This window comes from Myripristis murdjan, chromosome 13, assembly GCF_902150065.1.
Source record: "Myripristis murdjan chromosome 13, fMyrMur1.1, whole genome shotgun sequence".
In the NCBI taxonomy this organism is placed as follows: domain Eukaryota; kingdom Metazoa; phylum Chordata; class Actinopteri; order Holocentriformes; family Holocentridae; genus Myripristis; species Myripristis murdjan.
Genome location: NC_043992.1, coordinates 5173860 through 5199998, shown reverse-complemented (window position 1 = coordinate 5199998; position 26139 = coordinate 5173860). Strand labels below are relative to the sequence as shown.

Genomic DNA, 26139 nt, shown 5'->3' with positions numbered 1-26139 from the left:
CCCAGCTCAGCCCTGTGTGTGTGTGTGTGTGTGTGTGTGTGTGTGTGTGTGTTAGCCGTATGAGTCAGAGGGTAAAGGGTGTGTCCAGTGGAGAGAGACAGAAAGAGAGAATGGAAGGAAATGAGAGTAATGAAGAGGAATGTGGAGCGACAGAGAGAGAGAGAGACAGTTGTGTGATTTAGTTCTTTCTTGCACGAGGATAAATGCACCGAGCAGAGAGAGAGAGAGAGAGAGAGAGAGAGAGAGAGAGAGAGAGAGAGAGAGAGAGAGAGAGAGCAGCACCTCCCATCGCTGTGCAGCTCCTTTGAAGAAGTAAGACAGTCATAATTGTCGTAATTATAATATTACATTATATTCTGGGAGAAAAAGAGTGTGCCGCACTTTGAGTAAAACATGCATTAACCTGTCACAACTCGAGACAGGAGGGACGGGAACGCCGGAGAAAAGGTGCACGCTGAGTGGCTGATGAATCTGCTGCTGATTTAGTCGTCGTTCACGGGGTCACCGAGCCGTTTGTTGTTGCAGCCCGTCGTCATGGATATCTGAATCTGGCCGAAAGCTGTTGTTTGTTGTACTTTTTGTATTTCATGAACGTAAAGCAGATGGCCGTTCTGGTTATATAAACATGTCTGAAAGGCCGGGCCGCTCCGGAGGCAGAGGGAACGTGATTGGCTCGAGTTGGGCCGCGTTCAGAGCCGATGCGGTGACGCGGCACCGTCCCGCAGGAGGGCTGTGCGGAGGTGTGGGCGTCCGGAACGTAACCACCGTGAAACCATCAGAAAAGAACATTTTATTTCAGATCTCTCACTGCAAAAACTCAAAATCTTACCAAGATTATTTGTCTTATTTCAAGTCAAAAATGTCTTATTTCTAGTCAAAATATCTCATTACACTTAAAATAAGACATGATCACCTCAGAAGTAACTTGTTTTTAGACAATTGTCTCTTGTTTCAAGTGAAAATTTGCTTGTTTCATTGGCAAAATTTGTTTCTTGTTTTTAGCTAATTTTCACTTATTTCAAGTGAATTTTCACTTGAAACAAGTGAAAATGGTCTAAAAACAATTTACTTCTGAGGTGATCATGTCTTATTTTAAGTGTAATGAGATATTTTGACTAGTAATAAGACATTTTGACTTGAAATAAGACAAATAATCTTGGTAAGATTTTGAGTTTTTGCAGTGCTGGCTAAATATGAGCAGATATCCTTATCAAACCGAGGGAATTAGAGATAAAGGCCTCTCTGATGATGTTTTATATTTATACCAGTAGCCTGCTCCATCCCGCTGCTCAAGCTTGTTAGCTAGCGAGCTTGATCTCTGAAAAATGGTTTGCTTGGCTCCTCCCACTGAGGTTTCACCCCAACCAATCAGATCGTTGGTGCCTCCGCGGCAGCTGTGTGTCCGAGAAAAGTTTGCATGATTAAGACTCCTGTCTGCGTCATTAGCATGCCTCTGAAGTGAGAACAAGAGGAGAAAGAGGCGAGACAAAATAGGGACAAAGAGGCAGAAAATAGAGATAGAGAGACAAAGAGAGAGACAGAGAGAGAGAGAGAGAGAGAGAGAGAGGCTGACAGCAGTGTCGGGGCAGCTGGTGGGGTAAAGGGGCAGTTGTAGTCACATGGGGGGCAGAGATGGATTTGGGGGATTTGAGGCTGAAAGAGGGCGGGGACATGGAGGCTTAGGCCAGCTGACACTGTGCACAACACACACACACACACACACACACACACACACTCACGTACACAAAGATAGACAGGCATACATGATACTGTATGGAGACAAAAATGAACACAGCTCACACATGTATGGGACAGTGAGCACAGAGACCACATATAGACAAATTACAGCACACACACACACACACTGACACTGGAGAGCCACACACACACACACACATGCACTTACAAAGAGATGCAAATAAACATACACACATGTTCATATGAACACATTGTACACAGACACACACACACACACATACACAAGGGATTTGAGGGGAATGGAACTTTAAGGCCTTGGGACTCAGGGCAGCATGGGTAGAAGGATAGATGAGAGAGGTGTGTGTGTGTGTGTGTGTGTGTGTGTAGGAAGACAGGTGTGGGTCCATCAAGGCGCTTGTGTGACACCGGACACCACCAGGGGAGATAACGCTCAACGAGTTGAAGACAGGGGGTATTAGGGTGTGTGTGGGGGAATGTGTGTGTGAGTGTGTGTGTGGGTGTGTGCAGCCACAAAAGGAGCAGGACACACAGTTTGACACATGCACACGGTGACACACACTCTGGAGCCCTGGAAAAGGTCAGTTGGTTATCCTCTGAGCAGGGCAGCTCGGAGGCAGGAGGTTAGGCAGGTTCCCCCTCAGCCCCCTCACACAGGGTCCCTGTGACCCTGTGACCCTCTGACCTGAGGGGGAGGCCAAAGCTCTGCTCTTTTTATTTGACTTCATTTTCATCCATTCATTCATTTTCCAAACGGCTTGTCCTCACACGGGTCACAGGGGTTGCTGGAGCCTATCCCTGTGCTTTTATTTTATTTTGTTTTATTTTATTTTATTTTATTTTATTTTATTTTATTTTGTTGATTTTGTTATATTTATTTATTTATTTATTATTTTATTTTACTTTGTTTTACTTATTTTAAGTATTTTGTTTTATTTTGTTTTATTTTATTTTATTTTATTTTATTTCCCTGCACTGCCATTAATATTATTATTATTCTTGTTGTTCTTGTTTTGATTACCATGTTATTTGTGTGTGTGTGTGTGTGTGTGTGTGTGTGTGTGTGTGTCCAGGCTGCAGCTCTGCACAGGGGACGAGTGAAGAGGTGAAGAGGCAGAGATGGGAAGGCTGTCTTATCTGCCTTCATCCCTGCCTCTCTCTTCTTCGTCACTGCCGGGCAGGACCAGCCACTCCAGTATTAATGGAGTGTGTGTGTGAGTGCCTGCCTGTGTGTGTGTGTGTGTGTGTGTGTGTGTGTGTGTTTGAGAGGGAGAGAGAGAGAGAGAGTAAATCAGAGGTGTGGAAGTCGTTTGGGTTGACCAGGAATTCACACGAGGTCCAGTTACCACACAGCGGACACAAATGAGCCGTGTGTGTGTGTGTGTGCGTGTGTGTGTGTGTGTGTGTGTGTGTGTGCAGTTGTCTATAGTCACATATTGAGATGTGTGACTTTTTAGACAGCTAGATTAACTGATGTGTGTGTTTCTGCGTTCTTTCCATAAGTGTGTGTGTTCTTATGAGTGTGTGTGTGTGTGTGTGTGTGTGTGTGTGTGTGTGTGTGTGTGTGTGCGTGTGTGTGTGCCACTAGGTGGATTAAAACGGAGAAAACCCTCTCCAGTAAACACTGACTGTCATCTAGCCAGTTTTGGACCTAACCAGGAACAGGTTGCTTGTATGCGTGTGTGTGTGTGTGTGTGTGTGTGTGTGTGTGTGTGTGTGTGTGTGTGAGTGTGAGTGTGTGTGTGTGAGTGGCACATTTCCTGCAATGTAGCCCTTAAATGACATGAGACAAGCTTTTGTGTCTTTTTGCCTGTTTGTTTTTGTGTGTATATGCATGTGTGTACATTTCTGTGTGTGTGTGTGTGTGTGTGTGTCCTATGGGAAGATCCAGTGGAACACATTATTACAGCTGTCTGTTCACATTACTCCAGTCACTGTCTGTATAAACTATGTACTCTGTTGTGTGGTGTTAGGACGTGTGTGTGTGTGTGTGTGTGTGCTGCATTTGCTCGTTTAGTCCTTTAAAGGAGCGAACGTGACGGGACGGGGCAGGGAACAACACACACACACACACACACACACAGCTCTGGCAGTGTAAACAATAAGCAGTAAAGCCGCAATAAAACAACAAGATGGAGTTATGCAGACATTTGTGGTTTCCATGACAACACGCTGCTGTCACTTATAAGCTATATAAATATAAGTATGTATAAACATGGTCATAAATAATAAAATGTAAATGTATTAGTTTGTATGCTGTTATGGATATACCATAAATGTAGGCAGAATGTAAACACTTATGGTCTTTTATGGTATTTTTTATAGTATTTATGGCTGTGTGTGTGTGTGTGTGTGTGTGTGTGTGTACAAAGGGAGTCAGGAGAGGAAAAAAGGAGAGATGAGGTGAGGAGGTGACACGAAGGAGAAGAAAGGAGAGGAAAGGAAAGAGGAAGGAGGACCAGAGGAGGAAAAGGGAAAAAGGAGAAGAGAAGAGAAAGAGGAGAGGAGAGGAGAAGAGGAAGCACAGGAAGGATAGGAGATGGTGAAAGGAGAATAGAGGGAGGAAGAGAGAGGAGACGAGGAAAGGAAATGAGAGACAAACGAGAGATGAAAGAGGAGAAAAGGAGAACGGAGGTGAGGAGGGGACAAGGAGGAGAAGGAAAAAAAAGACAGGAAAGGAGACAAGATGAGAGGAAAACAGACAGGAGAGGAAAATTCACAAGGGAAGAGGAAAAAAGATGAGAGGAAAGGAGGGAAGGAAAGGAGACGAGAGGCGAGAGGAAGAGAGGAGGGGAAGTGAGGACAAGAGGTGACAAGAGGAGAAAAAGAAAGGAGCAGGAAGCAGGAGAAGAGAGGAGGGGAAAGGAGGGAAAGGAGAGGAGAGGAATAAGGCAGCAGGAAAGAGAGAGAAAATGAAAAGGGAGGGAAGAGAGAGAGAGAAAGCAAAGAGTGAGAAGCAAAAAGAGGGAGGAAGAAAAAGCCGAGAATTCGTGGCATCTTTTAAGCTGTTTGCACGGCATGGGCCTGGTCGCTCGGGCAACCTGGGCCAGCGAGAGGAGGAGGAGGGGAGGAGGAGGGATGGGAAAGAGGGGAGGAAGGAGAGAGGGGGAGAGGGACACAGAGCAGGAGAGAGAGACGTTTTTGTCGAAGGAGAAAAGACAGTTCCCTCCTGGTTTTAATGGCCTGCGGTCATCGGAGGTGAAGGCCACGCAGAGTCCTGAGGACTAATTTCCACAGGTTTTGCTTAAAGAGGATTCAGAGAGCAGCCTGCGCTTCCTGCTGCACCGAGCCGCCACAAGTGTGTGTGCAAATAATAATAAAAAAAAAAAAAATTAAAATAGGATGCTGAGCGGAGTCAAGGGTAAAAGAATAGTTGAAGACAAGGCGAGCCAGGGCGATCTGCGTTTTGTGCCAAAGTTTGAAAGAGCCAGAAATCTAAAGGCTTTTATCGCCTCTGAGCACAGAAGCAAAGTGCCGTGCATCCACTTTGTCAGGCGTTCAAAGTCTTTCCCACGTCCAGGGGTGAAGACATTCATCTGTCCTCCACGCAAAGTCAAGAAAAATATAATGTCAACAGAAACCAGAGAGAGAGAGAGTGTGTGTGTGTGTGTGTGTGTGTGTGTGTTCGCCGGCAACACCAGGACAGATTCCTACACACTCACTGTGGCTGGGGAGTAAGGAGGGGTCGCTCAGAGACTTGGAGGGGATACGGTGGCCACCCGTCCCGTGTAGTGCGTATGCGCGTACGGCGTTTGAAGCCCATTTCACGCGTCCCGCAAATTGAGACCGTGTCCCGCATAAATCAATGCTTGCTCTCAAAAAAAAAAAAAAAAAAAAAAAGCTTGTTCGCCCTGTCCCCCTAGTGAGTGGAGACTTGTTACTGTTCCTGCTCTGTTGAGCCAGACTAAAGTTTTATAAGCTCTTTCATTTTATTTATATTTTCCACTGCAATTCATTCACTTTAAATAAAAAGTAAATCTTAAGTGGAAGTTCATCTGTCAGTTAACTGTAAATGTTTAAAATATTATGAATATCTTTTATTTAGATTAAAAAAAAAAAAAAAAAAAAAAAAAAAACATTGAAAGCTAAGGGCTCATTAACAAGGGTGGCCTATTCATGAGCATACAGCAGCAATTACATTAATATACCATGTAAAGTGGTATCTGCTAGAAATCGGTAAACCGGTATCGGTGAGTCTGCCCGCCGGGTGGGGGCGCCGCCACGCCGGGCCGTGTCCCACATTGTCCCTCAGAATCATACCCCTTGTGCCCCATTGGGCTCATTAGCAGGTGGTCACCCTAGGAGGGGAGCTAGAAATACAGCATCAAATACAGCACGCTGACATTTGTCTTCCCAAATTGAACAGATTATCTTGGAATGGCCACGTTTACTTTAAATGTTGAGTGTCAGCCAGCCGTCGTGTTTGTGTCAACGCATCTGTGAGCGAGATGGCAAAACCTCCGAAAGCCTTCAGATGCGCTCTCTGAATTATGTTCGGCTTCTGTTCCCACTCTGAACGTGATTTATGCCGCTGTGCGCTTCATTAGAAGGGACTCTTTCCATAAATCACAGTTTTATAACAAAAACCATCATTAAAATGTGGTCCTGCAGAGGTAAGTGGCACCGTTTTCGTTGTATAGATTTGGAATATGGAGACAATATTTGTTCAATATTTTCCCATTCATTTTTAACGTCCCGAGTCCACTCGTAGATTAACGCACAACAAGATGAGCCGCTCGAGATGCTGAAGCTGTGGGGGTTTTTTTTCCCGTCACAGCTGGACCACGTGTCTCTCGGCGATCCATTTCCTGTCGTCCTTTTTCTTCTTCATCCCATTAATTCAGCGTTTAAGAGCTTTCATTGGCTGCGCTCGCTCATAAATTGTCTGCTGTATTTTGTCAGCTTCATTTCTCATTTTTACCTCTAGCCGACTTTTACATTTTTTGGAAGCCTGCCTGTGATCAGTTTCCTGTCATCCCTTGTTGTCTTTTCTCTCCTTCGTGGTCGTTTCTGCTCCCCTCGCACCCTCTGCGCCAAAACGCAGCTGGACGTCATGCCTCGAGCCGTCACTTTACCTCTTATCCTTTCAGCTGTCAGCTCAGAGCTTTCACTGGCTCACTCTTAAACTATGATTTTAACCAGCTTTTCTATTTTATTCATTTCTATTTGATTTTGTACAGTTGACAGTAGGTTGGTTGTCTGTCCGTCTGTCCGTCCCGTACCTGTGAACGTGAGGGAATTTCTCCAAATTTGGTCGCAACGTCCACTTCCACTCCAAGATGACTTGATTTGATTTTTTTTAAGGTCCAAGGTCAAGATCACTGTGAGCTCACAAAGCACCTGTTCAGCCAGATCTCAAGAACTCATACAATAATTAAGACAAAGCTTCGCATAAATGTCTAATACACTGCAAAAAGTCAAAATCTTACCAAGATTATTTGTCTTATTTCAAGTCAAAACTGTCTTATTACTAGTCAAAATATCTCATTACACAATTGTCTCTTGTTTCAAGTGAAAATTTGCTTGTTTCATTGGCAAAATTTGTTTCTTGTTTCTAGCTAATTCTCACTTGTTTCAAGTGAATTTTCACTTGTAATGAGATATTCTGACTAGAAATAAGACATTTTTGACTTGAAATAAGACAAATAATCTTGGTAAGATTTTGCGTTTTTGCAGTGTAGGATGAAATGATGGAGTGGTGACGTGTTATATCCAAAAGGTCAGCAGGTCAAAAAAAAAAAAAAAAAAAAACCTCTCTCCTCTGGTCATTAGTCAACAGCTTCAGCTGATCGTCGCTGCACCATGTGACCCAGCTCTCCATCAGTCCTCTGCACTCCTCCTCCTGAAATCATACATGTCAATAACTTCCACATCGCCAGAAAAATACACAAAAATACCCCTCTTATTAAAGCAAATTCCTGTCACAGACACGGCTGTGAAGTGCAACCTGCCTGGCTGGTGGAGGCACACAGCTCAGAGACGGCGGTTCTGCTTTTATTTTGAAGGCGCGCGTCCAGGGTAGCATTGAAAAGCACTCGGAAACTCGTCAGCGTGAGCCCGCGAACAGGGCCGGCACCCAGGAGGGGACGGGGGAGACGTTTGGGGGAATCGGCCGGGGCTGGCGGGGGTGGACGGGAGGTGGAGACGGGACGGAAAGGGAGAGAAAAAAGGAAAGAGGAAGAGAGGAGGCAGAGACAGACACTGAGCAGCAGGACTCTGCAGCGAGAGAGCCTTACATCACAGCAGAGGAATTCCTGCCTTTTCTCTCCAACTTCTCTTTCTTTTGTTATTCTTCAGAGAGTCGCCTTATTCTTGTGCTGCCCGAACGCTCTGTCACCGCCAGGGCCCGGGACGCTCACAGGGGGAGAGGGGTGGGGGCAGCCGGGTGAAGACGAGGGAGGTGAGGAGGAGGAGGCGCACAGGGAAGGACGGGGAAATTGAGAAAGCGTGTGAGTGGGCGAGCGAGGTAGAGGAAGAGTGAGGTGAGGGAGGTGAGGGGTGAACAACAGGAAACCATGTTTCTGCTGTTCACCGGTGCTGTTTTCAAAATGAAAAAAAAAAAAAATAATAATAATAACACAAGGAGGAGGAGAGGAGAGAAGAGATGAGTGTTTTTTTTTTTTCCTCCTTTCTTTTTCTTGGCTGTCTGTGGTGTGTCAGGGAGGGAGAGGAGGGGAGGGGAGGAGAAACAGGCCAGGAAGTAAAAGAGGAGGAGCACAGAAACAAGTCTGATGATGATGATGAAAACTTTATGAGATATTTTACAGTGGAGAGAGTGAGACAGGCAGGAAGTGAGACAGCTCACCGCCGAGGTCACGGAGCAGCCACACTGTCGTACTCTCTGTGTCTTCGAAGTACTTTTTGAAGTACTTTGTGGTATTTTTCTGGTACTTTGTGATTTCTTTGTGGATTTTTTTTTTTTTTTTTTGTGGTGTGTTTTGAGTTGTTTGTGTTTTTTGTTTGTTTGTTTGTTTGTTTGTTTGTTTGTATTTTGAGGTGCCATCAGGCTCTTTGTGGCCCTGCAGTGTGTTTCCAGGTACTTTTTTCTGTGGTATTGCTCAAGTATTTCATGTTTCCTCCTGGTTCTTCAGAATTTACTTTGTGGTGTGTGTAGAAGCACTTTGTGGTGTTTTCCTGGTTCCTCTCTGGAGGCGGCTTGTGGTTCTCCGTGGTTCTTTTGTATGTTTTGCAGAACTTTGGCGGTGCTGTTCTGCTAGAGTTTAGTTCTAGACATTTTTTTTTAAAGTACTTTGTGGTATTTTCCTTCTATATTATATTGCGAGGTACCTTGGTTCTTTATGGTTATTATGTTTTGAGGTACATGTGGTCCTCTGCAGTTCCTTTTGGGACTTTTTTGTACTTTGTGGTACATTTTTTGATACTTTCTATGTGGTAGTTTTTTAACGATCAGCATAATCCTGTAATATTGACCGATATGTAACTTTTTGGAGTATTTTAAGGTTCTGTATAGCACCATAAAGGCCTCATATAAACCCCTGTTCTACCAGATCTTTGTAAAAGGGATTTTACAGCACCGGAGGGGTTCCTATATGGTCCAAACATGCAGAGCCATTAGCCGGTCCTATAAAGAACCTGCCGAGGCACCCAGATAGCTGAGGACAACACTTTCTGTTCCTGCGTTGTTGGTGTTTTTTTTTCGGTGTGGGAGCCAGTAAAGCCCACAGTGCAGGCCAGTAAAAAAAGCCCCGGGCCAGCTGACCACACCAACTCCAACATTTAATGCATTTTTTCCTAATTGGCCATGATTGTGTAGTGTGTAAGGGCTGTGCAAGCCACTGGGAGAGTGTGTGTTATGGTGTGTTACAGGCCTGCAGGCGTGGGGGGGGCTGAGCGTTTTGTAACTCAGCACGTTTCAGCGCTGCCATCACAATAACTCACAACCAAGTTCAGTGTTTGGACAGAGCTCAGATTTCTGTCTTTCCTTCGCTCTTTCCTTTATTTTCCTCTCCCTTTTCTTCACTTCTCTCAGTTTTGGCGTTTCCTTGGGTCCTTCCTTCCTTCCTTCCTTCCTTCCCATCTTTCCCTCGCCCCCTCCCTCCTGTCTCTCTGTCCTGTTCTCCCACTAATGAAGACTTGGTCGGCTGCAGCAGTGAGCAGGTCCAAGTTTCCTTACTGCTCTTGATTACATCAGCACATGCAGTCATGCTCTCTCTCTCTCTCTCTCTCTCTCTCTCTCTCTCTCTCTCTCTCTCTCTCTCTCACACACACACACACACACTCTCTCACTTAATCTCTCTCTCTCGCTCTCTCTCACCTCTCATAAGCCCTCTCTTTTTGGAATAACAACACATGACATCACCAACAGCTGTCCAGCTGTACTGAAAGAGAGTGTGCATGCATGATTGTGTGTATGTGTGTGTGTTGTTGGGGAGGGAAGACTGTTGGTTGCCAAGGTAACCGAGCGGGATCAGTCAAGGGGTGAAGACTGACCACCCCCTCCTCCGGTCTGCAGGAGGAGGCCCAAACTTTGCAGAACGCAGCAGCACTTATGCAACACAACAGCCTGTCTGTCTATCTGTCTGTCTGTCTGTTTGTCTGTCTGTCTGTCTATGATAAGATAAATTATCTATGGTAAATAATGGCTCTATGTACTTTTCCAGCCCCTTCCTGTCTCTCTCTGTCTGTCTCTCTGTCTGTCTGTCTGTCTGCCCAGCTGTCCCAGTGGTTGAGGCTGTGTGATTGGGTGTGTTGGTGTGTGCGGTCGTGTCCGTGGGCTCAGTGGAGTGTCACTCCGTCTCTGGCTGACAGTCCGTCGGCCCGTCGTCAGCACTTCCTCTGTTACCCAGGACTCCTCTGCATGGATGGAGCGAGGCGTAGATGTAGAATTGGATCAGATAGAAGAAAGCACGTCCTTGTGTATCAGAAGCTGTGACGGTCAGGCCTGCTGCCTCATGAAGCATTTGAACCCCTTAAGTCGTTTCAACGTTGGAAAAAAAAAATCCATATTTTACAGCAGTACCACACATATGATCTGTGTCTGCTGAGGCTTAGTGAGGTGACCGAGGCTCTTACCCTTCTATTCACCTTTCAAAGTAAACAGATCGACCAATGAGAGGTTGCAGGGAGCAACAGGGTTCATGGGAAATGTGGTTTTCATTTTGAGTCAAAGTCATTACCTGAGATGAGACAAGCAGTGCCGCTTCACTCCCCTCACTTCCTGTCTGTGGTGGAGACGCTCACCTGTGCTGCACACCCAACCAGGAGTGGGCCCTCTGGTGCCTCGCACAGTTTAACAACACCGGGTTTGAAATGAGTGGACATGCATGGTGGAGCCTCATAACCATCATGATCCAGGATGTTGAAACCTGTGCAGCTGTTTCCAGTGGTTCCTAAACGGCGGTGTGGGGACCACTATAGGTCATTAAGAGGGTCACAGGAGGGTCCCCATACATTTACACTCTTGTCAGAGGGAATTCTTCACTGCAAAAACTCAAAATCTTACCAAGATTATTTGTCTTATTTCAAGTCAAAAATGTCTTATTTCTAGTCAAAATATCTCATTACACTTAAAATAAGACATAATCACCTCAGAAGTAACTAATCAGAAGAAGCTAATTTTCACTTATTTCAAGTGAATTTTCACTTTTTCCACTGGCAAATTTTGCCAATGAAACAAGCAAATTTTCATTTGTTTCAAGTGAATTTTCACTTGAAACAAATGAAAATGGTCTAAAAACAATTTGCTTCTGAGGTGATCATGTCTTATTTTAAGTGTAATGAGATATTTTGACTAGAAATAAGACATTTTTGACTTGAAATAAGACAAATAATCTTGGTAAGATTTTGCGTTTTTGCAGTGTTCAGTCACAACCGTCCAAAAAGGGAGTCTTTGGGCTGTTTTGCTTTTATTTTTTTATTTTTTATTTTTTATTTTTTGGCATGATAAAGTTTTTGAACCCCTAATTCCAAGCTTAACTGTCCCTAATCGAAGCTGTTTTAGTCACCTGGACTTACCTGTCAGTTTTCCTGTAAATGTGGCGAACACCTGACAATGCGGCGTCCCGTCCGCGCTCTCGTCACATTATTAATTCATGGTGGAGAAAAGTGATCCTGCTCTGTGTATAATCTGTGTTTCAGAGACAGAGCGTGTTTCATAAAGCTTCCCGAGGCCGTGTCGGACAGCACGCCGCGACACACGATACAGGAACGACAGGAACGGTGACGCTCACCTTCCCGTGTCTTTCCATACGCCCCGGCCCTCTGAGCCGTGTTATATGGTCTAGAACCGGCTGGAACAACAAGGTGTTGATCCTCACCTATAACAGCCGGCTAATCCAGCCAATCAGATCAAAGGTAGCCCGTTAACCTAGGCTTATCCGCAGCCTAAGGAGATCTGTTTAATGAGCTTACATTAAACCAGTCGCGTATCTGAAGACTCGCTCTGCGCTCTTGGAGGTTACTTCATCCTGACAGAGGTTGTTCATGAAACCATACCTCTCTCTCTCTCTCTCTCTCTCTCTCTCTCTCTCTCTCTCTCTCTCTCTCACTCTCTCTCTCTGTTGCTTCACCAGCCTGGCATATAAATCCATCTGTGGGGTAAATGATGAGTTATTAAAGGAAAAAAAGAAAGAGAAACATCTGGAAATATTGTAAGGAGTCTCCTGAAAAAGACACGCTGCTCACAAGAGACTGGATAAAATAAAATAATAATAATAATAATAATAAAAAAAAAAGGAAAAAAGAAAAGATGTAGTGTGCAGGCTCCTTGGGGTTCCCACTCCATCAAATGTAAACTTTTCTATGACGTTCCATGATTAAAATGGTGGATTTCCATGAGCTGTATGAAACCTTGACAAAAATGCTGCTCTTATTATTAAAGTTTATTATCCTATTTTATTCCGCTGGGGGAAAAAAACATATAAAATTATAAATATTAGGTTTGGTGAATAACTAGTTACACATATTTTTTTTTTTTTTTTTAATTGAGGCTGACAAAATTCCAGGATCTTCCATGACTTGTCCCAGTAATTTAACGGACGGACTTTTCAGAATTCCACGACTTTCCAGAAGAAGCCCCGTCTCTCTCTCTCTCTCTCTCTCTCTCTCTCTCTCTCTCTCTCTCTCTCTCTCTCTCTCTCTACATATATATATATATATATATATATATGTATATATATATATATATATTTAGTTATTCTGCCTCTCTGTCTCTTCCTGTGACTCTTGTCTAGTTGTGTCTCTTGTCTCTGTGATGTTGCTTGACAGAGGTTTCATGAAAGCTTGTCCATCTCTCTGTCTCTCTCTCTCTCTCCTCCTCTCCTCCATTCATTCCTTTCCCCTGTGATGTTTCTCCTCTCTGACACCAGCACCGTGACGCCCTGTCTGCCGTGCCTCTCCTTCTCTGCTTTTCTGTCCATTTTTTCTGTCCTCCCTCCCTCTGATGTTGCTCTGATGCGACAGAAGTCTCGTCGGCCTCTGTGTCTCTGTCTGTCTGTTGTCTCTCTCTCTCTGCCTGTCTCTCTGATGGCTTTTGGCGCTGGAGGTGAAAGCGGCGGGCGCCTCGGCGCAGCCTGGAATGAGCATCGTGTACCTGTGAACACGAGACCTCTGGCGATGCTGTCACACCTTCTCCCCTCTTCCCGGCCGTCGCCCCGTGCTCATATTTCTGGAATATCACCGGCTATTTACCACAGGCCGGGACAGTCTGAGGACGCTCGGAGTCTCCGAGGGGGAACATCACTTAATATTACAAATGGGTCACTTTACAGGAAGCAGGGGGGCGTCACACTCTCAGGTCCTGGAAGTGAGAGTCAGAGAAAAGCCACACATTGTTTTTTTTACCTCGTCAAAATAAGAGATTTAGCACAACATCATCCACAGAGTCCCAGTGTGCAGGCGTAGCACGGCGCCCCCTGTTGAAACTCTGTCATCACGTCTCGCCTTGTGTTACCTTTTGATTCATCACGTTCAGAGCGTTTTCCCCCACTTAAAGGCGCAGTTCCCCCAAAATACAAAACACAATAGTTTTACACTAACCTGTTGAAACCTCGCCAGATCACACAGAGACGATGTGTAGGACTATGTGTTGTTTTGGGTGAACTGTTCCTTTAAATTGCTTTCTTATTTTGTGCATTCTCACCCATCTGGATGGATAGTCCATCCAGTCCATTTTGACACATTATTCGATTATTATTTAATAGCTTGGGTTTCATTTCTCTGTGGATGAAACATTTACCCTGGCCGTGACCTCTGACCTTTAAAACGCAGGGCAGTGTGTGAGGGCCAGGTCACACACCAGCATTCATAATATTCATCAAGTAACATTTAACAGCAGCACTGTGGTGGAGGAGTGTCTGATCACACAGCCGGCACCTCCTCCAGCACGCAGCCACTCACAGGATTCATAAAAAAAAACACAGAAACATGAACTGTTCCTACCAGGAACAGGATGAAAAGCAGATTCAAGCTCTTTTAGTGTGAAATTCACATTTCTGGGATCAGAATGATCCTCATCTCTGCAGAAGGTTTGCTTTGGAAAGAGGCTGATCCAAGTCCCAGCAGCGTGTCACTGCCTCTGCACCCTGCAGGGGGCGCTGGGAGGCCCACAGCCAACTTCCCAGCTATCGCCCAGGAGACATTTCCAAACATGAACTCAGTGATAGAATTTTCTTTTTTTTTTAAATTCCCAGCATGAATAAACAGAAAATGCTCGTCAGGCCACTGGCTCCAGAGTCGGCTACGGTAGCCCAAAGTGGCCAAACGTCTCCGTCCCCGTGTCCCAGCCTCCCAGTCAGCTTCTCCTCTGGACGCTGTGAAGGTTTTGGGGCGGCTGGAAGGAGTGAATCATGCGAGCTGGCTGCAGGATGGCCGCCGTGCTGCAGTTAATAGGCTGATTCAGGCCAGAGCCATGCATGCAGGGAAAGGCCAGCAGAGCTCGGCTGCCAGTGGCTTGTTACTGTACAGCGATAACGCCTCGGCCCCGCGCGCCCGGCACCGCCTCAGCTCACACAGTGCTCTGGCATCTTTGGAGTTAAAATGTGATAAAATGCATTTTCCTCCATTAGAGAGAGATTTCCCATCCATCTGTGTAGCAAAAATGGCAGCAAATCAAAATCAAGTTCAGCTTTACTTTATCCTCCCCGATGTGAAATTTGGCGCGCATCAAAGCGTACAACACAAGCCGCACTCGCAGTAAACAAAACTAATAACAAGATCTGTCGTCCCCCTCCCCTCCCTCCTCCTCCCTCCCTCTGAGGCTTTCCGTGGTTTATGTCTTCGCAGGAGGAGGATCCCTCCCCTCCCACAGCGAGATAAGGTTGCTTCGCTTTGATTTCTGATGTGTTCCATGCAGATTTTTCACCATTTGGGACATTCTGGGCGCCGCCTGCCCGCGTGCGTCCTCGCTCGGTTGCGTTGCATACGGCGCCGTGTGTTGCCGTGAGTCAGAAAAGGCAGAGCGGCGCTGGAGCCTCCGCTGCCTCGCTGGTCATCGGGGAGAGGAGGAGAGGAGGAGAGGAGGAGAGCAGAGGAGGAAGGAGTGAGTCATAGCTAGTTAGGCTTTAATAAAAACAACTGCCAGGGTCCGCGCTCGGCCTTGTACGGCGACGGCGGCGATGATGATGATGAGAGTGTTCTGCTGCTGAACAACCGGTGTTGGGTCCGTGTCCGGTGGAAGTCACACGGCCCTGCTCTCTGACGCCACTCGCAGCTTTAGTCACCGCAGCTCCTGCACCCGAACCTGCAGCTCTGCACGGTGCCTGTGCTGCAAATTGTCTTGGTAGCAGCCGTCACATCCACTAGATATTTACATAACATTTTCCATTTTGTTATCCAGAGTGGCTTGCAGCAGCGGGATCGAATGCGTTTTATTAATGTGAGTGGCCTCGGTGGAAATGAAAGCCCTGACTCTGCGTGCCACGCTGCATCAGCGGCAGCGCACAGCTACAGTGCACAGCCATGTCAGAGGTACACTGCTTTGATTCCTGTCACGCCGCACGTCCAGATAAGCGGTATGAAGCGTGATCGGACGAACGCACGAGTCTTAACACTTAACGGATATTACTTCAACAGCTGGAGCGCGCCGGGCGACCACGCAGCTTCAAACTGTAAAAATGTCAAACGACCAGGTTCGTTTTACAAGGGGAAATGCAAAGCTCTCGCAAACAGAGGATACGAGCGCATGCACACACACACACTCACACACACACACACACACACACACACACACACACAGTGATGGCTTACACCAGTGGGACCAGTAGAGAAGCAGCGACTGCCAAAAGCGCCTGCCATGTATCACTGAGGGAAGTGTAAATTCTGTTGTCCAGGCTTTGGTTTGGCATTTCCATGTATCTCTATATGTCTCTCTGTGTGTGTGTGTGTGTGTGTGTTGTGTGTGTGCTGTAAGATGCAGGGTCAAACAGAGACATACCTCTTGGTGAGAAATGAGCAGGCTACCTCAGGGTAACTAACAGGGTAATTTTATAGGAAAAATTCACGCAGCCAAGTGCTGTGTCCCCATACGCACATATCCACACACACACACACACACACACACACACACACACACACACACACACACACACACACAGAAGTTCAGCCCTGTGAGCTGCAGGTTACCTGACCAGATGTAAAGTAAATAACTAAATAAGATATTAAAGGCACAGTGTGAAGCGTTTTCACGTCACAGAGTCCTCATGGCGTATTGAGACGTTCGTTTGATGAGCGTAAATAAAGAAAAGGGGGGCGTGGCTCGGTCTCCTCGCCGCATGCTCCTCTGGGATTGGCTGCGTTGCTTGTTGACACAAAACAGGAAGAGGGCGCTGTTCTCCCGGAGCAGCTGCAGCTAAAGCTCTCGGCTTTTGGCAGAGGAGGGAGTGAAAGACTGACGGAAAAAATCCCTTCCAACATGTTAATCCTCCTGAGTGAAGCGGAAACTGAGGGAGGAGGAACAAGCGGCATCCTTTTTATTTTTTTTTTATTTTATTTTTTTATTTTATTTATTTATTTATTTATTTTTTTGTAAAAGGAAGCAACAGGGTTTATGGGAATCTTCTATTTCCCCAGGTGTTACAGTTAAAGGCACCCAGTGTGGCTCAGGGAGCGCTCTCTGCTCTTCTGGGGCAGGAAGGAGATTCAACAGGTTTAAATGTTTTGATGAGAAATGATCAATGGAACACCAAACCAAGTGTGTTAACAGGGACAGGGACATACATCCACACACCCACTACACACACTGATGCTTAAAGATGCTGCATGTGGCCTCTTTAAAGATGCCGCTCAGTGTCTGCAGGGATCGGTGCTGCTCACACCTCCTGGCTTGAGTTTCGGGGTTCAGTCCCCTGTGTGTGTGTGTGTGTGTGTGTGTGTCCTCCAGCTGTTGGTAAATGCACCAGTCATATGGCCCTTCCTGCTACATGGCTACTTAATGCTCTTTAATGGTCTTTAGCTAATTGTTGTGGACTGAAAGCTATCCGCCTCGCCGCTGCAGAGGGGTTTTAGCCGAGGAGAGCAAATCTGAAACAACAGCTTTGCACAGCTGTACAGGGGCCGGGATTTGATCTCCACTGACAGAGTGGCCTTTACCGCTGCAACACCAGCCCTCACACACTCACACACACACACTCACACACACACAGGAAAAACCGCATGCACGCGCAGTCACGACAGCCCATGAAAACACACAAATGGACACTCTTTCCCCGGAAACCCACACAAAGACCAGGGCCCGCTAATCCTCGCGTCTGATTGGACGAGCGCAGATTACCCAGAGGGCACCAGCTGTCCGGGGTTGGGAGGGTGGGGGGCAGAGAGGCCCAGTTTCCTCAGTATCAGCACAGACACACTCCACTAGCCCTGCCACTCCACTCTCCGGCGCTGACTGCAGTGCAGAACGAGGCGGGACGGCGCGCTCGTCCTCAGCTTCTATTTTTTTCTTGGCTGTCCGTCCGTCCGTCAGGATGCCCGGCGTGTCCATATTCGTTAAACCGACGTATGCGGCCGCTGTCAACACGCCGCGTTTGTCACCGCTGTCGACAGCCTATAAAAATAGCAGGCATTAATACCATTGTAATGCTCACAGGCACTAGAGGAGCGACACGGGCCAGTTAGCTGTAGCCCGCGACCACCTGAATGCACCGTGGGCGTTCAGCATCTATTTATAGCCCCTGCTTATTTATTTATTTAATTATTTATTTATAGCAATCTATCCATCCTCTACACTGCAAAAAGTCCATATCTTACCAAGAGTATTTGTCTTATTTCAAGTCAAAAATGTCTTATTCCTAGTCAAAATATCTCATTACACTTAAAATAAGACATGATCACCTCAGAAGTAACTTGTTTTTAGACAATTTTCACTTGTTTCAAGTGAAAATTAGCTTGAAACAAGAAACAAATTTTGCCAATGAAACAAGCAAATTTTCACTTGTGACACAAGTGAAAATTTGCTTGTTTCATTGTTTTAAGTGAATTTTCTCTTGAAACAAGTTATTTCTTAGCTGATCATGTCTTATTTTAAGTGTAATGAGATATTTTGACTAGAAATAAGACATTTTTACTTGAAATAAGACAAATAATCTTGGTAAGATATGGACTTTTTGCAGTGTATCCACTCACCCCTTTATCCGCCGGGCATCTGGGGATTTCTAAAGTCTGGAAAAGTCTAAATTTACGTCCTTACAAAGTATTCAACCGCCTCCCAAACGTATGTGGCGTGGCTGAGCTCTGTCCAAACCCGCAGAAATGCCTTTTAAATCGTAGGTGAGATCCCGAGGTGACCGAATACGTCCTGCTGAGTCACAGGACGTGCGTATCGAATGAAGCCCGGGACATCCAGATATCGTCTAGCTGATGTGAAGGTGCAGCTGTGAAACCGCTCAGGTTTACCGAAAATTTAAGGGAGAATCAGAGTTTAAGGGACTCCAGTCAGTGATGAGTGGTCTAATATTATTTTATTTTATTTTTTGCTCTTTCAGATGAATATAGAACGGCACAATGACACATTTTTTTCTCATAGCGCTCATTTACAGCCTCATGAATCAAATGTTTTAAGTTGGCTTTCAGTGTCAATTCACATCCAAGTAACCTTAAACTGGCTCTCTGAACTCAGACGCCCCAGTTTGTGCTTCCTTCCCTCCACTTCTGTATCCCCTCGTCTCCTTCATCCGTCCTTCCCTCAATCCCTTCATCACCAGTCCGGCCTCGGAGGGCCGAGCCGAGCCAAACTGAGCCGATCCAGCAGCGCGGAGAGAGGGAGGAGACAGGAAGAGCAGACTGACACGCTGCTGAACAGAGATAAGAGCAGATTTGACTAAATACTGGCAAGAGAGAGAGAGAGAGAGAGAGAGAGAGAGAGAGGAGGCAAACAGAGGGAAGTGGGAGAGATAGAAGGAGAGAATGAGGAAGGGGTGGAGAGAAAAGAAGGGAGACAAAAGGAGGGAGATAGATTTGTTTGGATTAGGTTGAAATTAAATTGAAATGAAAGTGGAGAGAGTGGAAGAGAGAGATAGAGAGAGGGGGAGAGAGAGGAGGGAGGGAGGGGTGAGAGACAGAGAGACAAGGAACGATGAGAAAGTGAGAGAGAGAGATTTGTGTTGTCGACTGAAAGGCTTTGCATTGGCCTAGTTTCTCCTCTGTCTGTCTGTCTGTCTGTCTGTCTGTCTGACTGTTTATCTTTCTCACTCTCTCTCTCTCTCTCTCTCTCTCTCTGTGTCTCTCTGTCCATCATCACTGGCTCTGCCTGTGTGTGTGCGGTGCTGATGTACATTTCCATATCAGTGAATGTCTGCTTTTCCACTGCTCTGCTGATGGCTCTAGCAGTGATTGAGCCTATATCCAGGTCATGGCAGATTTTCCATGCGCCGCTCCGAACATCCAGTGTCAGGTAGCTCTTTCCTGGGAAAAAAGCCTCTGCTGGAGCAGGAAGTGATGCGCTTTACGCTCATCTGGAATAAACAGAGGAAGAGGAGCTCAAATCCGAGGAGGACGACGTCACAGTCCCGCCCACGCCGCCTGATTGACAGGTGGTCTCGTGCAGAAATGATGAGCGCCAGAGATTGAGGGAAGAAAAAAAGCACATCTCTGAGATTCCAGTGTGAAGTTTCCTGCAGCATAACAACACATGCTTCCTATAATCCATAGACAGCGTTTATGAAATGGATTTTATTTGGATGACAGAGAATGCAAAGAGTTTTAAAGGCAACGTGATACACACACCATGTGTGGCGGACGCACACACACACACACACAAATAAGCTCCCAAATCCAAACGCATGCACTATTAACATATGCATACACAAACAAACACAGATGCAAACAAACAGACACACACACTGTTGCACGTCCATGCATGCAGGTCTGAATGCACACACACACACACGCACACACACGCACACACACACCCCCACGGGGCAGATGCTCTGTCATGAGCGCAGTCCTAAGCTGTTTGCTGCTGCCTTGTGACTTTATTAGTGAACAGAAATCCCTCGCACAGACGCGCTGGAGGCTAAACCCATTTAACCTCCTCTCGTCCCGCTTTTTTTTTTTTTTTTTTTTTATTTAGCCCGTTCACCATGTAAATCTTTAGGATGCAACTTTTAGTACTTCTACACATGTTGTGCAGAATGTGAAGCGGGGTGTTTTGGATGTGATCGCCGTGTGTTTTATATAATGCGATGAGGGAATTCATTTCCTGATTGGAACTCATCCTGGAAACAGACGTAAAGCGAAAGCTCTTTGTCCCGGCCGGCGGAGGGGAGCTGCGCTGGAGACGTGCAGTTTGACTCGGCGTGCGTGATTCAGACTGACGTTTACATTCACACTTTTACATCTCATGCATGTGCTGCAGCGTGACACTGTGAGCCAGGCTGACTCACTGATCTCTGTCCTGCTCTCTCTCTCTGTGGCTCTGATTGGTCTGATTGGTCGTGTTAAAGTGGGCCTCAGGTGTAAAGCTCACCTGGTCGTCTTTCAAACATCTGGCAGCGATGGAATGAGGAGCTGCTGGCCCCTTTGTAGCCTAACTGTCAGCTCATTAGCATGTCTGCTACTTCAACTTTACACTTACTTATATTTGTAGAATTTCTACCTTTATGTTTTTGGCATATTTTCATATTATCCATCTGTCTGTCTGTCTATCTATCTATCTATCTATCTATCTATATACATATATATAGATATAGATATAGATATACACATACACACACAGAGATATATATACATATATTTTTTTCTATATGCTTTTTGCTATTTATTATCTGTTTACACTGTTTATAATGTAAATTATGCTTCATATTTTGCTATCCACTTTGCTGCTGTAATGCTTGAAATTTCCCCACTGTGGGACTAATAAAGGAATATCTTATCTTATCTTATATATCTCTATCTATCTATCTATCTATCTATCTATCTATCTATAAATACATATATATTTACATACACATATGTGTGTATATATCTATATCTATATATATATGTATGTATATATGTATATATATATACATATATATACACTTATAAGTGTATATATATGTATATAAGATAAGAAGATAAGCTTTTCTTTCTTTTCCTCTCGCTCCTGCAGCTGTTGTGCACACACACCACTGTAATGCTGTAATTGATATTTTTGTTCTCATACTTTCCATTCATACCTTCAGTCCAACACGTGTTCCAGTGTTGACATTGTCAGTTGATTATGTTTATATAACCACCATTTACGAGCGGCTTAATTCTGTCTTCTGTTTATAATCCACTTTTCTTTCTTTGCTGTATCCTGTTACTGTTTGCTGTTACTACGACCCAGTTTCCTGGTGCGGATCACTCCGGTTTTCTGGGATCTTCTCTAATCTCACAGTTGCCGCTGGTTTTAAGTGTGGTTTTTGGGTTAGGGCTGGTTTCGGTTCGTTAATTTGCATGTAAAAAAAAAAGAAAGTATAAATTGTGATTGAGAGACAGAAACATCAAGGTGACAAAGACGCAGGTGAACAGACACCAGAGCTCAACGCGCTCCGGCCTCACCTGTAGCTCGTTCATATTACTGTTTGAGCTCATGCACTGACCTCTCTGCCTGTCTGTCTCTCTGCCTGTCTGTCTGTCTGAGCAGGGACGACAGAGCGGGTGTGTCTGATCCAGGGCACGGTGGAGGCGCTGAACGGCGTCCATGACTTCATAGCTGAGAAGGTGAGGGAGATGCCTCAGAGCACCCAGAAGACAGAGCCGGTCAGCATCCTGCAGCCGCAGACCACCGTCAACCCCGACCGCATCAAACAGGTCAGTCTGCCTGTCTGTCTGTCTGTCTGTCTAGCTGTCTACCTGTAAGATCACCTGCTACATGCTAACCACAATACAGCATCAGCAGACCAATGTTGAGACATGAATATAATAAAGAAATGCGAGGCTGAGAGGCCGTGCAGCCCCCGCTCTGCAGTGTGTGTGCTGTGTGTAACCAGGTTTCATCTGCAGGCCTGCTTTACAGTGCAAAACAGTAAGGGGGCGCTATTCGTCCAAAGTGATTTCTCCACCGTCTGGGGCCCTAATCACTGACAGGGACTCATTTGCAGTCTAATTATTTCAATGTTCCTCTCTCTCTGCTATGCGCCTGTGAATATTTCACATCAAAAAATTCATACTGGCAGTGATACAAATTTGCGTCAGAAATTTGCAAAAGATTTTGCACCAGCCTCTGTCTTTTTAATGAAAGCTGCTGCTGCTAGAAATCATCAGTGTGCTTCATAAATATAAGATCCATACGATGTAAACTCAGAAAAATCCACCTCGTCTCGAAAAAAATGAAGTTACTTGTTCACTGCGTAATATTTGCGTTTTGTATGAAAGTGACAAAAAAAAAAAAGTAGTTTGAAAAAAAAATACCTAAATGTGAATTAATGGCCTGAAAAAAGCCCTCAGTGTGGAGGAACACTGATCTGAACAGCACTGAGGCAAAGCTGCTCTCATCTGCTTTTTGCTAATCAGACCAATGTGTGACAGTTCATTTGTCAGTGATTTGTTGATGTGTAGAAATTGTACAGAATGCAAATTTAACACGGGCAAACCGGGTGGACGGAGCTCACAGTAACAGAGAGAAGGCAAAGAAAACTGAACATTAATAAGAAAAGAGGAAAACAGAGAGATTATATCAAAAAGGATAGGAAAAAGGAAGGAAAGGAAGGAAAAAGGTGTGGATTATTATTCTGGCATTAAGAGAGCATGCAAAGTAGAATTCAATTCAATTCTATTCTATTCTATCCTATTCTATTCTATTCTATTCTATTCTGTTCTGTTGTTGGAAATTCCAGAGTAACTGAGGCAAATCCTGAATCCTGGATCCTACTCACAAGTTTGTATATAGCCACAATACAGCTGTGTGTGTTTGTGTTTGTGTGTGTGTGTGTGTGTGTGTGTGAGAAGAGGGCGGCCAGTGTTTGTCTCTGGAAGAGTGAAGTGTGTGTGTTCCTGTGGTCGAGCTCAAGTTGTGATTTTCTGTTTGAGCGAAGCTGGATGAGGCAAGAAACTGACAGGCTGCCATACACACACATACAGAGAGAGAGAGGGAGAGAGAGAGAGGGACAGAGAGAGAGAGAGAGACAGAGAGGGGAAGAAATAAGGAAGAAAGAAAGAGAAAGAAAGAAAGAAAAGGAGAGAGAGAGAATAAAAAAGGGAAAATAGAGAGTGCAGGATGCAGTGTGTGAGGCGTGAACAGATATACTGCACATGCAACATAAATCACACACACACACACACACACACACACACACACACAGATACATCACATGTCATGCCAGCAACCTAAATATCCTCATCACCAGGAAACGTTGTGCTGCTGAGAGAGGAAGTGTGACCGGTGCAGGGAGCACACACACACACACACACACACACACACACACACACACATTCAGAGAGAGAGAGCAGTGATTTGTGAGAGGTGGCAGTGGTCTGAATGAAGGACATGAAGTTCCCATATAATTGCAACTTTCCATCCCGCTGCCTGTTCTTTAATATCTCTCTCTCTCTCTCTCTCTGTTTGTACCAGCTTATTAAGTATAGGGTTTGAAGATGATGAAGTCATCTTTTAGACAGAGACGGTTGTTGTTGATCCTTTTCTTTGAGTTGGAGTAATGTGAAGTTTCCAGAAAGTCAGCTCCACATCCTGCAGATCTGTAATAAATGTGTTTTGAAATAACATTGGAGCCCAAGAAAGAGGGAAGTGAATGCGAGGCCTGTCTCCCGCCACTGGGATGCAATAGCACTCACTGTTGCAAAAGAAGTCCCAGCAGGTTAAATCAACAGCGTCATGCAAAGTTCGTTGCACATGTTCCTGCTTGTTCCATAACTATTAAAAAAACATTAATTATGTGACATGAACTATTAGTTATTCAGTGATTTTATTACGTTAATGCCAATGCAAGAGCGTAACCATAGAAACGCCAGTAGGGAGCATTGGTTGGCTACCCTGGCGAAGCTGTAACCGCAGAGCCTGACTGGAGCACAAAGAGAGAGAGCCTTTCCGCTGTTCGCTGGGGTCGTTGGGCCGTTACAGTGTGAAACGGTGTTGTTTGGTCAGTTGCTATGGTGACAAAGCAGGTCAGTAAGGCCTTAGGGTGTCTACAGGCTGTTGGGGTGGGTCTCAGTGTTTGTTAGCATGGAGCAGCCAACAGACTCCAGGTGAAACGGACATGAACTCAGCTCTGACTCTGACCAGCCCAAACCAACGCTGCAGCCAAGAGCCAAACCCTGCAGACCCAAACCATAACCGTAACCATAGAAACCCTGTGCCATACCATCTACTATCTGTATTTTTCATTTTTCATATCTATTATTTTCATCAGTATATCTTACATTTCTTACATTTCAACACTTAAACATCTCATATTCTCAGGCTACTGTATTGTATATACTTAGCCCTTAGTGTCTTTAGTGTATATATTTCACATATTTAGTCTCTATTGTATATACTTTTAATCAATAAAGTATACCTATCTATCTATCTATCTATCTATCTAGAAACGTCTGTAGCTAGAGTCCATTGGCTACACTATAGCAGAACTGTAACCATGGCAACATAAACAATCCAGCAGGACCGCTGTTCAGCTTCAAACCAGAAATCAACAGCTTGATGCTGTCTGAGTAAGTTAAAAGCAATCTTTTTTTTCTGACCTGGGTTAGCTCAGTGTTTGTCGGCACGATGCAGGCAGTGACGTGTTTTAGCCACTAGGTGGCACCAGCTAATCTGATAGGAAGCGAAAAACCAGCCTCGCTTTTTGACTACAGAGTGATAAGACGAGACGCGAGACAGCAGTTTGTTCTTCAGAAATAAGACGTGTGTGAAGACACACATTCATACAAAGTCTTCCAGCAGCCTGTGTGTTCCTCATTAATAACAACAAGTCATGTAGCGGACAGACAGAGCACCGCTGCCACCGCCACCGCCACCGCCGCCACTCGCTGCAGCAACACTGACTGAGTAACAGAGTTCAATTAGTCTGGCCATTGATCAGCAGCCCGGGCTGTTTAAGCGATTATCATCACACTCTGTTCATGATCGCTCCCTATTGATCAGGCAGGTCTGTCATTGTTTCCAGCTATTGACTGGCCCACACACACACACACACACACACACACACACACACACTAGCACATACACTACATTGCATGCATCTGAGCTATAGTAGCAGCATTTAAGCATCTGTTTTCATCTTCATTTTTTTATTAGTTTGTCAGATTGAAGAATGGCTCTACTCAGAAGATAATGCTGATGCTGGAGGAGGCATTAAGTTAATTACATATTAAACATCGTTTCATTTCTTCTCCTTCTCCTTGTTTCATCTCCTTAATCACCCAATTAAAAACTGAAATAAAACTAAAATAACTAAATAAATGAAAGGCCCTCTCAGTCTCCAGGTTGTTTTGCTGCTTCCCCGCTCTGGTGTTGCATGAGTGTTGCCAACATTTTCCCCGCTGCAGCCTCTCCTCCTCTGTCATGAGCACAACGTGGAAGGGGGGACGATACGCCCTTATAGTTATGAATAATTATAGTCATCAGGCACACACACACACACACACACACACACACACACACACATACAAACACACACTCTCCTCAGAGACAGAGGTTTTTGCAGACTGCACAATTCTGGGGTGCAGTGATGAGCACAGTCTTATGCATAATTAATCAATACTGGGTGCACAAGCACACACACACACACACACACACACACACAATCCCTGGGTCCACATAGTAGAATTGAACTGATGTGGGTTAGTGAACAGTGATGCAGGTCCAGTCAAGATGCTGGCAGCTGACTTTCTGTGCATCCGTTCCTGTGACGTTGGCCTTTTCCAGGCCAGCAGCGAGCAGATCTTCAGGGTTCCCTTCAGACTTGTAATCTTGATGGAATATTTTATTCTTGTTGCGGTGGAGAAGCATCTGAAGCAGCATTAGGATCATCATGGGACACTGAAACTCTC

At 45.3% G+C, this 26139-nt stretch overlaps 1 protein-coding gene across 2 annotated transcripts in view; it reads left to right on the top strand.

Annotated features, from left to right (window-relative positions):
• Window positions 1–26139, top strand: part of nova2 (NOVA alternative splicing regulator 2) — a 97006-nt gene that overhangs the window by 50521 nt on the left and 20346 nt on the right. The window contains exons 1-2 of one of the 2 annotated variants that reach the window (XM_030066281.1): window positions 19661–19700; window positions 21779–21945. In XM_030066281.1, coding sequence (XP_029922141.1) covers window positions 21865–21945 — 81 coding nt within the window. In that variant the 5' untranslated portion in view covers window positions 19661–19700; window positions 21779–21864. Of the gene's footprint in view, window positions 1–19660; window positions 19701–21778; window positions 21946–26139 lie in introns of those variants that run through there. The other variant, XM_030066280.1, reaches the window with a different exon arrangement.